The sequence below is a fragment of the Talpa occidentalis genome, unplaced genomic scaffold (assembly GCF_014898055.3).
Source record: "Talpa occidentalis isolate TD23 unplaced genomic scaffold, MPIMG_talOcc4v2.1 talOcc4.18, whole genome shotgun sequence".
Classification (NCBI taxonomy): Eukaryota; Metazoa; Chordata; class Mammalia; order Eulipotyphla; family Talpidae; genus Talpa; species Talpa occidentalis.
Window position 1 is genome coordinate 14,315,889 of NW_023601851.1, and position 16,084 is coordinate 14,331,972.

The 16,084-nt window shown below is 48.5% G+C and overlaps 1 protein-coding gene across 1 annotated transcript; it reads left to right on the plus strand.

The window, feature by feature from the left end:
* The first annotated feature begins 11,427 nt into the window (after positions 1–11,427).
* LOC119250893 (olfactory receptor 2W3-like) lies at positions 11,428–12,372 on the plus strand. Its single transcript, XM_037518471.1, has one exon. The coding sequence runs from the start codon at positions 11,428–11,430 to the stop codon at positions 12,370–12,372; it is 945 nt and encodes a 314-aa protein (XP_037374368.1).
* Positions 12,373–16,084: the final 3,712 nt, after the last annotated feature.

The window sequence follows — 16,084 nt, forward strand, 5'->3', positions numbered from 1 at the left end:
AGGGCGGCCAGCTGTGAGCTGACCACTGTCCTCTTGGCGCTGACGCCAGAGAGAGATTCCGGCCGTTTGCTCCTCTGGAGAAGGCTCCTCGCCCCTGCGTGCCTCAGCGCCCCTGAGCCCTGTCCTCCCTCCACACGGCTGCCCACGGGTCCCCCCGGCTGCTGGCCCCGGCTTGGGCAGGTGAGGCAGACACGGACCCCGCCCTCCCTCCCGGCCGCCCGCGCCCTCGGCCCCCCAAGGGACCAAAGCCCGGATGTGTCCACCCCACGCCCCAGGCAGGACTGTCCACATGAAGGTGACCTCCACACGAGGTCAGCAACAAGTCAGACTCTCAGGCATGGGAGGGGCCGGCGGGAGCGTCAGGACGGGGTTCTCGTTGCGGCGCCAACAGCTCGCGCTTCAGGGATGCAGCTTCTTCCAGTTCTCATCCAGGTCCGGGCTGTCTGCTCGTTGTCCTGCTCAGCCTGTCCCCCACTCTGCCCCCCTGCCCCTGCCAGTGCCTCCCCCACCTGCCAGGCCCAGGAGGGCACACGAGGATGGCGGCGACTTTCCTGCTCCCTGTGGATGGACGGGCTCATCCTGGCTCAGACGAGAGGAGCCCCCGGTCCCCACAGCGGTCATGGGAGGTGCTGCCGCCTGAGGAGGAACCACGGTCCTGGACACACAGGGGTAAAAACTATGGAAATGGCCTCTGACACACTCAGGGCACTAATGATCACTGGGTGTGCCACAGGACGATGCCAATTAAGACAGTGACCTGAAAAATGCACTTGTCTAGAAAACTTAAATAAGGGACCAGGAAAATGAATATAAGAAAGTGAAAATCAAAATCAACAAAAAACTATGAACCAGAGACACTTTTTGGGGGGTGGGGGGCGGGAGGGGAAGGATTGGGGTCAGAATGGGGCGTTTGCAATTGTATGGGGGAATATAAAAATAAAATTTAATATTTAAAAAAAAAAATAAAACTCAATATTAACAGAAAAAAAAAAAATGCACTTGTCTCTCTGGAGGAAGGTCCACGAGGGCTGGAATCTGGACAGTGTCCAACCCGCGGACACCAGCTCCAGAGCTCAAATACCCCAGCCCTGAGGCTCTGCTCTGTCCATGAGGTGGCGCAGGACAGGGCGGAACATCCTGTGAGTGCTCAGAGGCTCCCCACGAGACCCGACCATGGAGTGAGTGGCAGGGACGCCCTCTGTCCTGCCATGGGGACAACCTCAGGACAGAGACTCGACACAGCAGCAGGATCGTTCCCCCCAGACTGCAGGTATCTGCCCCCACAGCTTGCAGGGGAGAATCCACTCACACTTTAAGTATTTTAGATGTCAACCTTCATTTTTATTTATTTTTTATTTATTTTTTATTTTTTTATAGAGGCATGTTTTTTTAATTAATTTATTTATTATATTTGTTTGTTTGTTTTTTGTTTATACATGCACTGGGTACAGTCAGAAGCGCGGGAGCGTGAGAGAATTCACCAGAGCCAGAGTGGGGAGCAGAGCAGGCAGAAGGACTGAAGTACACTGCTGAGGGGAGCAGCGGGTGGCAGGAGAGGTCTGAGCACCATGTGGGATCCTCCTCGGTGGCCGGGGAGCAGCCGGGGATCGAACCGGCGTCGCAGAGGCCACGGGCAGCTTTGCAACCCAGCGCTCAACCGCTGCACCACCGGGGAGGCCCTCAACCTTCATTTTTAGACTTGAGAAAGCTGTGTCGTTAAACTACTCATTTTAAATATAATGCAAGCTAATGAATTCTAAATGAGCAGAAGTCACTCAATGTTCCACTGCCACATCAGCCTGGGGAGACACTCAATGACAGAAAATATATATTTATATATATTTTTTTTAAAGATGATCAAAGATACTGCCTTTTAATACATATATCACATTAGAAGATTTTGATTTATGGGAGATGTGACAGTTTTTGCTTCATACCTGGATTTTAGCATTCAGGACACTGAGTATGTTTTTGTACTGAACAAAATCACAACAATTAATGAGATTAGATTGTAGCAAAGAAAGTCCAGAGGAGGTGCAGCAGACCACCCTGTCTCCCCTCTGCTCCCCTCAGCAGTGTGTTTCAGTCCTTCGGCCTGTTCTGTTCCCCGCTCTGTCTCTGGGGAATCCTCTCACCCCTGCACCTCTGGCCTATACCCGGGTTCTTGAATAAATAAAAATTAAAAATAAAAAAAGGAAATCCAGAGGAAATTAAAATCACGTAGTTAAATTCAGAATGTTATGCCTTTTCATCCTAAATAGTATGACAGAGAGGAGTCAAGTAGAAAATCAATAACACTTTCACCAACATGTTGACCACTTCATGGCCCTGACATGAACGTGAGGCTGGCAGGGACGTGTGACTATTTACGGACGAGAACTTGGGATTTTTTCGCCAACTTCCTCACTCAGGGATTGTTAGTGATTTCGTAAAACAAAGTCACAGTATTTAAACAGGGTCAGGAGGAGATAGATGTCAAAAATTATTTCATCATTTTAAATTTGTATACAAAACACTAAACAGATGTCAAAAATCTTGACCAACACGCATCCTGATTTATTTCCTTATTTTCAGTAAATTATTTGGCATTATTCCCAACAATGTGTTGCAATTATTTTATGTTACTACATGCTCCCAGAATGCCTGCTTTAAGTGTAATGGGATGAAGAGCAGAGAGGGAAGGGCTGCCCCGCATCCAGGCGTCCCCACTCACGTGGGCCTGGGGGAGGAACAAACCTGCATCCAGGGGACCCGGGGCCGTGGGACTGGCAGGGACAGCCACACGCACAGACCATCCGGCTCAGCTCCGGAGCGGCCTCCTCCCTGCACAGATGTGCTCGAGTCTGAGGGGGACAGAGGGGCCAGGAGGGACCCGGGGGTGGTCGAGCCCATCTGCAGGAGGAACAGCAGCTGAGACCATGGGAAGTAGCTGCAGGAGAAAGCACCTCAGCTCCTCCGGTGGGGGAGGGGCAAGACAATGAGCAGGCGGGCAGGAGAGGAGGTCAGCCTCTCAGCACATACAAGCAGGGGTGAGGGCCAGAAGGTCCTCAGACAGTGACACCGGAGGGGGGGCACCCCACCCACTGCCATGATGCGGGACAAGGGTGCCGAACAGGAACAGTCTCGGGACCATCACTATCCACTTGGTCCCAAAATGTGTGCCTGGAGCTGCAATTGGACAGTTTTGCGAGCACTTGAAGCTGAGACTCCACAGGCTAATTTGTGGTGTCCTTGACCATTCATATTCCTGAGGCTGGTGGGGATTCCCCTCATGCAAAGTGTGCTGACTGGGGCCTGGGGATGGGAGTGGAGGGGCTGGGGTCAGTGTTTCTGGGGTGCCCTTGCATGGGACGTGGTGAGAAGGGAAGAGACTGCTCAAGGGGCTGAGGTCAGTTGAACTCTCTGCCCTTTGGCATCTCCCACAGGTGGCGTGGACAGTGTCAGCACCTGCGGGTCACTGAAGCTGGAGAGGCTGAGCAGAGCAGGAGCTGAGATCCCTTCGGGGGAGACGCTGGACAGAGCACGGAGAGAGGTCAATGGGTAAGGACAGTGCTGGTCACCTGCAGAGAGATACCATGGGTCAGGCACTGGAGGATGGTCCTGGAGTTTTATTCCTCTAGACCTTCATGCAGTGATGGCTTCAGGGGTGACCAATCTCTCGGCCGTGACAGAATTCATCCTCCTGGGGTTCCCCACCCAGGGGACCATAGGCTTCCTGCACCCACTGCTCTTCTCCCTGGTCTACCTGTGTGCCCTGCTGGGGAACGGGCTCATCGTCCTCATCACCACCCTGGACCGGCATCTCCATACACCCATGTACTTCTTCCTGAGGAGTCTGTCCTCGGAACTCTGCCTCATCACAACCACTGTCCCCAAGTCCATTGCCAACTCTCTGAGGCACACCAGCTCCAACTCCTTCCTGGGCTATGTCCTCCAGGTCTTCATGATGGTTATGTCAGTAAGTACAGAGCTTCACCTGCTCATGGTGATGAGCTTTGACCGCTATGCTGCCATCTGCCACCCTTGCACTATGAGGTCCTCATGAGCAGGGACAGGTGTGTGCAGCTGACAGCTGTGTCCTGGCTGGGTGGGAGTCTCCTTGCCATGATGCACACAGCTGGAACCTTCTCTTTGTCCTACTGTGGGTCCATCGTGGTCCACCAGTTTTTCTGTGACATTCCCCAACTAATGGCTATTTCCTTCTCAGGAAATTTAATCAATGAACTTGTCTCCATTCTCATAACTGTGGTCTGGAGTATCTGCTCATTTATTTTCATTGTCATTTCCTATGTCCACATCTTCTCTGCTGTCAGGAATATCCCATCCACAGAAGGGAAGGCCAAGGCCTACTCCACCTGACTTCCCCACCTGCTTGTTGTGGTGCTGTTTCTCTCCGCTGGATGCTTTGCTTATCTGAAGTCAACCTCAGGGACCCCGTCCATGTCTGACCTGGTAATTTCTATGTTCTACACGGTGGTGCCTCCCACCTTTAATCCCATCATATACAGTCTGAGGAACCAAGCCATGAGGTCGGCTGTGGGAAAACTGATGAAGGGCCAGTACATCAGCATCTACATTTATGAACCCAGCAGTTATTTAGATTTTCCCCTGATTATTACCATCACCATTTTAAAGTAAAATAAGACTTTTCATTACAGATTACCTTTGACTAATTTTATCATTTTTCTATTCTTCAAAAATTATATTTCTTGGGCCTCCCAGGTGGCGCAGCAGTTGCATATTAGGTTGCGAAGCTGCCCACAGTGTCTGCAGTGCTAGTTCGATCCTCAGTTGCTGGTGAGGGTCCCACATGGCGCACAGACCTCTCCTGCTGTGCCCGTTGCTCCCCTCAGCAGTGTATTTCATCACTCAGCCTGGTCTGCTCCCAGCTCTGGCTCTGGTGAATTTTCTCACCCTCCCATGCTTCGGACTGTACCCAGTGCTTGTATAACTAAATAAATAAATCTTTAAAAAATATAATTCCTGAAATAATGCAGCCATTTTTCAAAACTCATATCTGTGTGACATTCAATATATGAATCCTAGTTTTTCAAATATTATGGCTGGTATATGAAAGAATGTTCTAGAACTCACTCATAACCAACATTTACGTGAAATCAAGCGGTTTTAAAGGGGGTTTGTCTTGGGAGAACACGGTCACGCGACCCCAGTTCTGGGCACTCGGTACCCACAGCCCCTGTGTGTGTCTCCACTGAGGACCCCGCCTTGTGGAGGGGAGGGGATACAAAAAGTGGGGCCTCCCAACCCTCACAATTTGTAATGGGGCAACATCCTCCAAGAGAAATTAATTCTTCTATTCAAAAGTCACATAGGAATTGCACTTGAAATGAATCTCACACAGATGGGTGGAAATTTCTTAAACAATCCGAATCTGGGTTGTTTCCGTAGCCTACCTTTTGTAAACAGTTCTGCACTAAACTAGCGGTACAGGTGTCCTTTTGAATCAATGTGATTTTGTCCTTCGGGTAGATCCCTAGGAGTGGGATTGCTGAATCATATGGAAGCTCCATTTTTATCAGTGTGAGGAATCTCCACACAGCTCTCCATAGTGGTTGGACCAGCTCATACTCCCACCAACAGTGCAGTAGAACTGATTTTTTTTAAGTTTGCCAAGGAGCCCTGCAAATTCTCAAAATGCTTGTTCTTGCTCCTCATTAAAGAGAGATATATAATTAAATAAGGAGTTACTTTGTATATTAAATGACACGGAAATTACATTGTCAAATAAGAGGTAATAATTGGAAACAGGCCCAGAGCCACTGCTCCCAGGTTGGGTTGTGTTCCAGACACTTGGCCCCTTACCAAGGTTGCCTCCTGCTCTCCCAGGCACCAGAAACAGGCTAGAGCCACTGCTCTCAGGTGGGGTAGGGTCCCAGGATCTTGGCCCTTCATCCAGGGCATTCAAAGCTCTCCCAGCCACCAGAAACACCACTTCTCCTGGATGGGGTGATGTCCCAGAAACTCCGCTGTTCAACCCAGTGCAATCCCAGCTCTTGCAGCCACTGCAACAGGCCTGGAAGTTCTACAAGAGGCCCTAGCACCACCCCAGATCTCACAAAGTCGCGATGCCCACCATGAGGGAAACACCCAGAACAGTGGGAGAGAATGAACCACGCACAACAAAAGCCCTAACTACAGCAGATGAAACCCAAAGCAAGCAACGGGGAGAAAGAAAAATACAAGTGGCCAACAAAGCCCACAGGAGAAAACACATCACAGGAAGAACTCAAAACCTTGGAACAAAAGCACAAACACATGGAATGTCTTTTTTTTAACCTATTGGACATATTATTCGAAGTGCCATGATTAAAAAAAAAATAAGGAATCAGAACAATAAAAATAAAACTCAGAAAAGAAGATCAGAGAGATATGAGAAAACTGCCATGAGAAACAATCAACAAACAGAAGTCAAAATTGACACTTTAAATAAGAAAATGACAGAATTGCAGAATAAAGAAAGATCGATGGAAGAGAATAAATTTCAGGAGAAAGCCATGGAAGCAAGATAAACCTAATGAAATAGTAATTTCAAAGGTGAAAATGAGGGAAAGTGAGAAAAAGGAGAAATACAAAGGAAAAAGAATGAAGAAACACTTTGAGAATTATCTGACACCATGAGGAAAATAAATTCAAGAATCATAGGAATCCCATATGGAGAACAGAGAAAGGGAGCTGAAAAACCTTTTAAAGAAATAATGGAAGAAAACTACCTAAACTTGAAGAAAGAAATGAACATATAGAAATCCACGAAACCAAAAGAACACCAAACTACTGGATAACAGGAGAACTACAGCAAGACACAGAGTAAGTAAAACTTCCAGAGCCCCAGATAAAGGAAAAACAATAATGCCAACAAGGGGAAAGAAACAGATAACCATAAGGAACCCTGATTAGGCTGATGTTGGATTTCTTGGAAGAAACACTCCAGGCAAGAAGTGAATGGAACGACACATTCAAAATACTCCAAGACACCAAGTGCCAGCCAAGAATAGCTTGTCCTGCAAAGCTCTTCTTCCTGCATGAGAGAGAAATAAGGCTGTTCTGAAAGCAAATCTTAGTGAGTTTGTATCTGCTAACCCCCTGCAAGAAACATTAAAGAGAACTTTGGGACTTAAACCAAAGAGGGAAGTAAATACAAAGAACTGAACAAGGATGAAATAGCACCAAAGCTAAGTGGCAGTGCCAGGCTTTTACACCAATAATCACTCTGAACATCAATGACCTGAACTCACCAATAAAAGACACAGACTCTCTAGTTGGGTTAGGAAACGGAAGCCAACCTTCTGCCACCTTCAGCAAATGCACCTAAGTTCCAAGGATATACACTGACTGAAGTTAAAGGGATGGAAAACAACTCTGCAAGCAAATGGGACCCAAAGAAAGGCAGGAACAGCCATATTCACATAATATAAAATTCTCTGAAATTCCTAACAAATTCATTAAAGTGTTATGGTTATATCCGATGGTGGTACTTTACTTACAGGGTCCCAATTTCTATAATTACTCATCTATTTTCACTTAACATTTCCAGACTAGTGATGTCATACTGCCCTCAACAGATACTAAATACAGTCACCACACACACACATGCACACACGCACCACAGTTACCACTTTAATTACTAAAATTATTATATTCATCTATGCACCTCTGGAAGAGCTCTACGTTCTAGATAATGGATTCTTTCTTTTTCATGCACAAAATCCTTAGAAAAAAATATGTTAGTATAGTCGCTACACATTCAGTAGATATAAGGAGAATAAACAGTAGGATCTGAGCCAGCTGGGGGCTGTCTCTGCCTCAGTAACTTGAGCCCATCGGGAGCCTGGGGACTTAGGAGGAGCCGACAGCCCCTCAGTGATTGGGTTCATTGAACAACATTGATGAGTTCTCGATTTTTCAAACATGAAATAACACTGTTATACCAAAGGACAAATTCTCATGGTCCTCATTTTCTGCAGGACGCGGTGGCCACTGGGGAGCTTGATGGGATCCTGCCTGTGACACACCTCAGCGCCTGCAGTAATGACCCTGAGGGATCAGAAGGTCCCTCACACCTGGGTCTGCTGACGAGACCTGACCACCCAGGGTTCACTGCTGCGCTCCCCATGCGAGCCTCACCCAACCGCCACTGTCTGGGTGCCCTGGGCACAAATACCAACATCCCCCTGCTTCTAAAGGGAGACCAGGCCGGCAGAGGCACAATCACGCCCCGATACCTGCGCACCTGTCTGGACCCCGGGGTGCTCCCAGGAGAAGACGCTGACAAGACTGGAGGCCCCGCCCGACCTGCACTTGGACCGTGACAGTGACCGCGGGCAGCAGCGGGAGGAGGTGAGCAGGGTGGTGGGTGCAGTCAGCTCCCGGGCTGCGCTGCGGGTGGCGGTGTCAGCAGAAGCCCCTGGGGAGCCCCCAGGACAGGAACAGGGAGGACACGTCTGCACCCCGACGGACTCCCCCGCCAAGCGTGCACCACTTATGCATCGCGGGTCCAGCTACTCCACCCTGAACGGCATCCAGTGCCCACACAGGCTCCTCTGCAGGAGACACGGACAGCACCAGAGAGAAAACAGGGTCACAGGTAAAATTAAAGTTTTCTTTTTTACATTACTAACATTTAGGAGGAACCATGTTTCCTCCGGCGACGACAGAAAGATGCTTCTGGATGTGGGAGATTCAGAACCTCATGGAAGGGAGTGTTCTCAACCCCTGGTCATTGGCAAGTCCCCCTGAGGTGCAGGGTCTGGCCACCCCCATTTTGAAAACGTGGATCCCAGTAGGAGCTTCTAGAAAACGCATGGCAAACCTTTCCAGGCCCCTCTGGCAGGCTGGAGAGCTATGCCTTCTCCAGACAGGGAGGACAACCCTCCTCCTGCCTGGGCCAGGCTCTGCAGCCCAAGGCCAAGGAGCCGCTGCCCGCAGAGCCAGCGAGGAGCCAGGAGCCATTCACAGTGGGCTTGAACTTTGTGTCGCTACAGCTTTTTCATCACAATGGGGTGGGGAGTCCAGGGGGCATGTGATAAAGCTGCAGCACCCCGTCCTCCCTCCTGGACAGCATCAGTATTTTTGCATCCTCACAACATGTGGCTCCTACCTTATGGAAGATGTAAACGCACCTTATAAAATAAAACAAACCACCTTACCAAATGAACTGAAACTTGAATTTGCAGGAACAATTCCGGTAAATTCTGCCCTACTTCTTCCAAATCCAAATCCTCACTCTTGATACTTGAATAAACCCACTCAATTCTGCTCGTTCCCAGTCTATTCAAGCCCATGCCGCCCACCCGGCAGCCAGTCTGTGTGTGTTTGAACCTGAGCCAGACGAATAAAAGCATGAGAGGAGCCTTGGCAGCCGAGGGGGCCTTCAGGGGCATCTGCCCTCGCCCAGCCACCCAGTGGCCGCCGACCCCTGAGCCATCATGGGGTCCTTCAAAAGCGATCCCGAGTCCCTCAGATCAGGCCACGAGGCTGCTGTCCAGTTCCAGGCCCCTGGAGTACAACGCGAACAGCAGGGACTGCGCCTCCTTGGGCATGCCTGGGCTGTGTCCACGCAAGTGTCCCCCACGAGGGCAAACCCCGCATGTGGGCTCCTTGCGGGGGACCCGCCTCTGGCTGCGCTCTCCATTCAGGTCAGGACACGGCAGGCGCTTGGTGGGGAACACTGAGTTTGCATGAGGGCGGAAGGTTAGCTCCGTCCTTTTCCTGCTTGAGTCCTGCCTCCTCCCTACCTCCCTTCCCCGGCAATTTGTTAATGTGATTTTAACTTGCAGGGAGAATTGTCTGAGGGGGACAGGTAAGGTGCTAGCACACCTGTGTATTTCTAATTATCTTCTTTCGAGATTCCTGCAGACATCCTTCCCATTTAAATTCATGATTCCATGGGCCTGGTTTCCTCACGGTTTTACCAGCTGGGCACATATTACATTTCAAGGTACCTCCCTATCTAGAAAGCAAGACTCTTTGATTTAAATTTTTATGCCCTTAATCATCAATGAGAAAATTTTAATGTTTTAAAGTCATGTTGCTTCTAAATCACAGTCATCCAGCCGACCACTAATTCATGTCACTTCTGTTTTTATTGTGTTCTGTCTTTTCTTGTCACTTTCTTGGAAAAAAATGATTAAACAAGACCATTATCAAATGCCACACCAATTTTCTCTGGTCTTCACTGTTTCTTACATTGGCTAATCTATGTTTCTCAGACCACTGATTTTTTTTTTTTAATATGCAATCAGATTTATTTTTTTCTGGTGTTGTCTTTTTTTTAAATATTCAGGAGCTTTTTATTTATTTATTTTTTTTTTTGGTAATGATGGTGTCTTTTTTTAATTTCTTTTTTTTTAATTAATAAATTTTATTTTTATATTCCTCATACTTCTTGCTTGGTGATCTCTTTGAACCCAAGAAGATCAGAGGCTCAAAGAAAGAACAGACACTTCAGATTCTCAAACTCTTATTTAGTGTTTACATACTCAAGTGCAATTTTGGGTAATAAAGGGTGAAGTAGGGGTCTACACAGCCCCAAGCCCAATTACCATATTTTAATGATTATATATTTTTTTATTTTATATAATTCCTACATCATTTTTCATCTTTGCAAAATGTATGCATTTTCATTTTGGTTATATTCCCCATACAATTGCACCCCCCCTTATTTTGACTTAAATCCTTCCTCTCCTCTCCCCCCTTTAATGATTATATTTTTAAATTACGTTTGGACATATAATGAGGACAGATCCTCCTGGTTAGATTTTTTTTTTTTTTGATTTCCCTGTCTAATTTCATAAGCTCCTGTTCCTTCTTTCTTTGAGTAATAAACTTAATGTAAGATATCTAGAAACATTCATGGTCACCAATATCTGCACGTATTAAAATAATTTCAAACCACACCTGTAAAACAAATGAGGTAACTTGAACATTATACTTTCCAATAAGAAAACAAGGTAATGTGTCAATAAGCTTCCCAAACCATCGTAACTGTATCTCATTTGCTAAGGGATGAGAACTGGGCAGACAGAGTGCCCTGCACCTTGGACACTGCCCGCACCCGTGCAGGGAGGGCCGGGCTCAGGGGTCGGGGCTCAGAGGAGCTCGGGGACGGAGTCTCAGGAGGGTGGACATGCTAATGGCCACCGGAGCCTCTCCTGTCACTGGGGCCAGGGTGGTGCTGTGTTCCTGGGTTCATGTCAACTCTGCACCCCTTCATATAGTCACCCTCTGTTCAACACACACCTGCCTCGGTTTCCCTTGTTGTAGACAGGGTGGAGCAGGGCAGCACCTGTCACAGCAGCACGGGAGACATGGCTGACGTCCAGGAGCAGAGAAGCACATCTGACCGGGAGTGAGTGTCCCTCTCCTGCGCCACCAGCACCACGGCCACCGGCCTCAGCCACCACTGGAGGGATGGAGACAGCCAATGACAGCGCCCAGAGCAGCTTCGTCCTCTTGGGATTTTCTGACCAACCCCGGCTGGAGAGGGTCCTCTTTGTGGTCATCCTGATTACCTATCTGCTGACCCTGCTGGGCAACACCACCATCATCCTGGTATCCCGGCTGGACCCCCAGCTCCACACCCCCATGTACTTCTTCCTCACCCACCTCTCCTTCCTGGACCTCTGCTTCACCACCACCTCCATCCCGCAGCTGTTGTACAACCTCAGCAGGCAGGACAAGACCATTAGCTATGCAGGCTGTGCTGTTCAGCTCTGCCTGTTCCTGGGGCTGGGAACTGTGGAGTGCCTGCTTCTAGCTGTCATGGCATATGACAGGTTTATTGCGGTATGCAAGCCTCTGCACTACATGGTGATCATGAACCCCCGGCTCTGCCTGGTCTTGGTGTCCATGGCCTGGGGTTGTGGGGCAGCCAACTCCGTGGTCATGCCCTCTATCACCCTGCACTTACCCCGCTGTGGACACAACAGACTGAACCACTTCCTGTGTGAATTACCTGCCCTGATCAGGATCGCCTGTATCAATACAGCAGCAGTGGAGGCCACGGTCTTTGTCCTGTCCGTGATCATTGTGCTGATGCCCCTGATCTTGATCCTGATCTCCTATGGCTGCATCGTGAGGGCTGTGTTACAAGTTCGATCAGCATCACGGATTAAAAAGGTCTTCAACACCTGTGGCTCCCACCTCACTGTCATCTCTCTTTTCTATGGAAACATCATCTACATGTACATGCAGCCTGGAAACAGCTCTTCCCAGAATCAGGGCAAGTTCCTCACCCTCTTCTACAGCTCTGTCTCCCCGCTCCTGAACCCCCTGATCTACACACTCAGAAACAAAGATGTGAAGGGGGCATTGAGAAAGCTGCTGCTGCATGACAGAAAGGTGGGGAAGGGCTGAGTCCCATGAATCGAGGGCATCTCCAGCCTGGGTGTGCTCCCATTAGGATCCAGATGCACCTGGACTGGGCCATGTGAGGACCTGTTCCCCAGCTCTCACATCTCTCTCTGGACTTAACAGACAGTATCAGTTCCCACATGCTGAGTTTTGTTGAGTGAATTACATAATACAAACAGTCCTCCAGAAGATCATTACAGCCAAGTCCAAAGAAAAAAATGTAATAAGTAGTATAAAGATGAGTTTCCTACTTATAAGAGACTGCCATGTGGTGTCAAAACTACTTTTCTTAATCAGAGTTTTCCTTTTGTTGCTGTTTGTTTTCAATTCATTAAATCCTTAAGTCAGAAATATCTGTAGAGGAACAAATTTTATCATTGTGACCTATGCATTTAGCAAAAGGATTTTTTGATCTGATGATTTGTTTAAAAAAAAAAAAAGTCATGAGAAAAACTCTGAATAGCCAACTAGTTGATACCAAACTTCTAAGAACACATTTTTAAGGGAAAATCTCCATTTGTAGAGATGTGTCCATGATATCCCAGAAAAATGGAATCATCAAATATTGGGAAATTCTGATCAGTGAAAAAGGCATTAAATATAATATGCATGGTGATTTTACTTGAAAGGTTCGGTGCGGTAAAGAAAAGGAGAGCCAGGCTAAATTTCTCAAAGGGAGGGAAAGTTTATTGCGCCCCGGGCAGACCTCATGCACCCAAGGTGGGGGTCAGTGAAGCCGCACATGTTGTTAGGGGGAAGCAGGGTTTTATAGGGTGAGGAGAGGTCAGGTGGGAAGTTGGGCTCCTAAGGCAGGAAAAGTTTGTAGGGCAGGTATAGGTTCTTTGTCTGAGACAAGACTGGTAGGGGGAGGGGGGAGGCTCATTGTCTGTGTCCTCCAGGCAGGTATCCACATTCCTGCCCCCCAGGTGGGCTACCTGGTTAGCTCCTGCATTCCAGCCTGCTGCATGGACCTTTCATACCAGCTTTTTGTTGATAGGAAAAGGGGTGATGGTTCTTTCTGTGGCTACTTAGTGCTGAAAAGGGGCGAAGATCAAGGGGGTGGCTCAGGCCTGGTTATGAGGGTCTTCTGCAGGGATGCGAGAATATGGGTGGAGAAGGAGTTGGTTAAAGGTGGTAGGAGACATTTCCCGAATGCGAGTTTGTATGAATTTTAGGAGGCAAGGAGGGAAAAGAAAAAAATAAGGTTATCATTAGTATTGGCCCCAAGAGTGGGAGGAGCCCTGACACTATAGGATTTTGAAACCATGTCAGCGGAGAGTTGGAGTCCCCGGTTTTACTAGTAATAACATTCTTCCCTGAGGAACAGGCAGGTACCCCCTTTATTAGCTGTTAACAAGTCCAGAGCCCGCTGGTTTTGGAGAGTGACCTGTGCCAGGGAGGTGAGCTGTCTTTTTAATGATGTTGAAGACATAGGTTTTTTCTAAGGAGGTATCAATTTGTTCATAAAATTCCTGGGCAGAAATCAGGCTGTGTCCCAGGGCCCTACCCGCCATACTTGAAGCTGCTATCGATGATGCCAGGCTGATTCCAACCATGATTGGAAGAAAGGCTGCCTGCTTAGTCCAATGTGGTGAGAATAACTAACCTAGCTCAGACCGTCTGTACAGAGCTAACTGTGGGACCACGAGGACTTGGATACGTGGGCCTGGAGTAGCAGAATTAATACACTGAGAGAGAGAGCCATTGCACCAGAAAAAGTTTCTCTTTGCTGTTGTTCGGAGCACAGAAGTAACCAAAATATTAGAAGCACAGGAATGAAAGCTGACAAGGGCATTAGTTTGATAGCAGGGGTAGCTGTGATTGGAGTCCCATAGGGTGACTGAGAGTTGGGGAGTCTGGCAAGCAGCGTCCGTTATCTTGGTCGTAGTGGTATTGAGATTAATTGTGCATGACCTGCTGCCAGTAGAGGCCTCCGAAGGGAAGCACAGAGGAAACAAGAGGAGGTGTAAGTCCCAAAAGAGTCATTTAGGAAGGTTATAGTGTTTTGGATTATATGAATTTAGGTTGAGGGTGTCTCGGTCTTTTCTGATGATGTTAGCTAATTTTATAGGATTTGTTCTGAATGGAGGATGTCCTGGGAGACTTGGACTGTGGCATTTTGTGTCAGGACATATTCCCTTGAGATGGACAGTGTTGCCACTGGATAGGAATGCCAGCCAGTGTACCCTGCGGCTTGGACTCCCTGTACCCAACGTTGGTCCCAAGGATCTGAAATAGCATAGCTAACTTGACTCATATTGAAGCCCGTATTATGACGGACCAGAGAGAACATTTGGCCTTTGTCTGGAAGGTGCACTGTGCATGACTGCTAAGGGCACCCCCCATATTTTCTATAGGTATTTTTGCAGTGATCTAAGGTTTGATGGTAAAGAAACAAAACAAGGTGTTCATAGGGTTATTAATCGATGAAAAAGTTAGGGTGAGAGTGATAAGTGCTGTGCATCCGGCCTGTGGGCACTCGCAGTACCCACCTAGTGGGTGGTCTCAGTGGATCCTGAGACAAAGGTCTCCCTAACTTTGAATTTCCATACACAGGACACTGAGCTAGGGGAGATTTTGACAAGAAATGCACATCCTAGTAGGACCCAGGTTACGACATACATACTGTTTGTCTTCGGGGGCACGTTTGACCCCTGATAGATGGTGCCAGGATGGGTGTCCCAGAAGTGTTACCGCTGTAGGAGTGGTGAGAATAACCGTGCGTGGGCCGATCCACCGAGGCTACAGTGGCTTTGGCTGAAGCGATTTGAGCAGGACTTGGTCTCCTGGATGCAGTGGTGGAGAAGGTTGGTTGAGGAGGTCGAGATCCGAGGCAGGACTGGGTAAGTAACGGTCTGCCTGTTCCTGGAGTAGTTGCCTGAGTAGGGAGAGGTCAATTCTGTCTGGGTAGGTGTCCAGGCAGTTGGTGAGCTGATCGATGGTAACAGTGGCCTAGGTGGCCCGCCGCTGACCACGTGCATCTTAACAAGAGCTGTCAGTCTACAAACACAGGAGTCATCTGACAAAGATGAGTCAGTCTGGAGGTTTGCATTTCTTCCAGGAATTTTAGGACATGAATGAATGGCAGAAGGTGGCCAGAGACAGGCAGGAGAGTGGCTGGGTTGAGAGAATTAGACTGAGTGAGACTCACCAGGGGATTTTCAATAAAGAGCACATGGAAATACTGTAAATGGGAAGGAGTGAGAGTGGAGAGCGAGCGGGGAGAGCGAGGGCCTGAAGGCAGTGCGAGGAATGTACTTGGGTGGGTCTTTCCGGAGTAAGTTTGAGGGATTCCCGGGTGAGTAGAGCTGCCGCCGCCAGGGCTCTAAGGCAGGGTTGCCAGCTCCTAACGGTGGGATCCATTTGCTTGGAGAGATAAGGGATAGGATGCAGGGCTGGTCCGAGAGGCTGGAACAGGCCACCTGCCTCAGTACCCCGACATTCGTCTGTGAACAGGAGCAAAGGCTTTTCTGGATCAGGAAGGGTAAGGACAGGTGCCTGAAGAAGGATATGTGTGACTCTGCGGACTCCCCGGGGGATTGGAGAGGTCCTTCAGGGAGGCTTTTGCTGCATTGTGCAGTTGCGTGGCTGGGAAAGCAAAATTAGGGATCCAAAGACGGAAAAGTCCAACCAAACCTAAGAAAGAAAGGATTTGTTTTGTCGATTTAGGGGAGGGAAGGTCCCGGATGGCCTGCTTGTGGTCCACTGTCAGCTG

Bases quoted from the DNA above. Each gene is read 5' to 3' on its own strand.
- LOC119250893 (XM_037518471.1), top strand. From the start codon at position 11,428: ATGGAGACAGCCAATGACAGCGCCCAGAGCAGCTTCGTCCTCTTGGGA.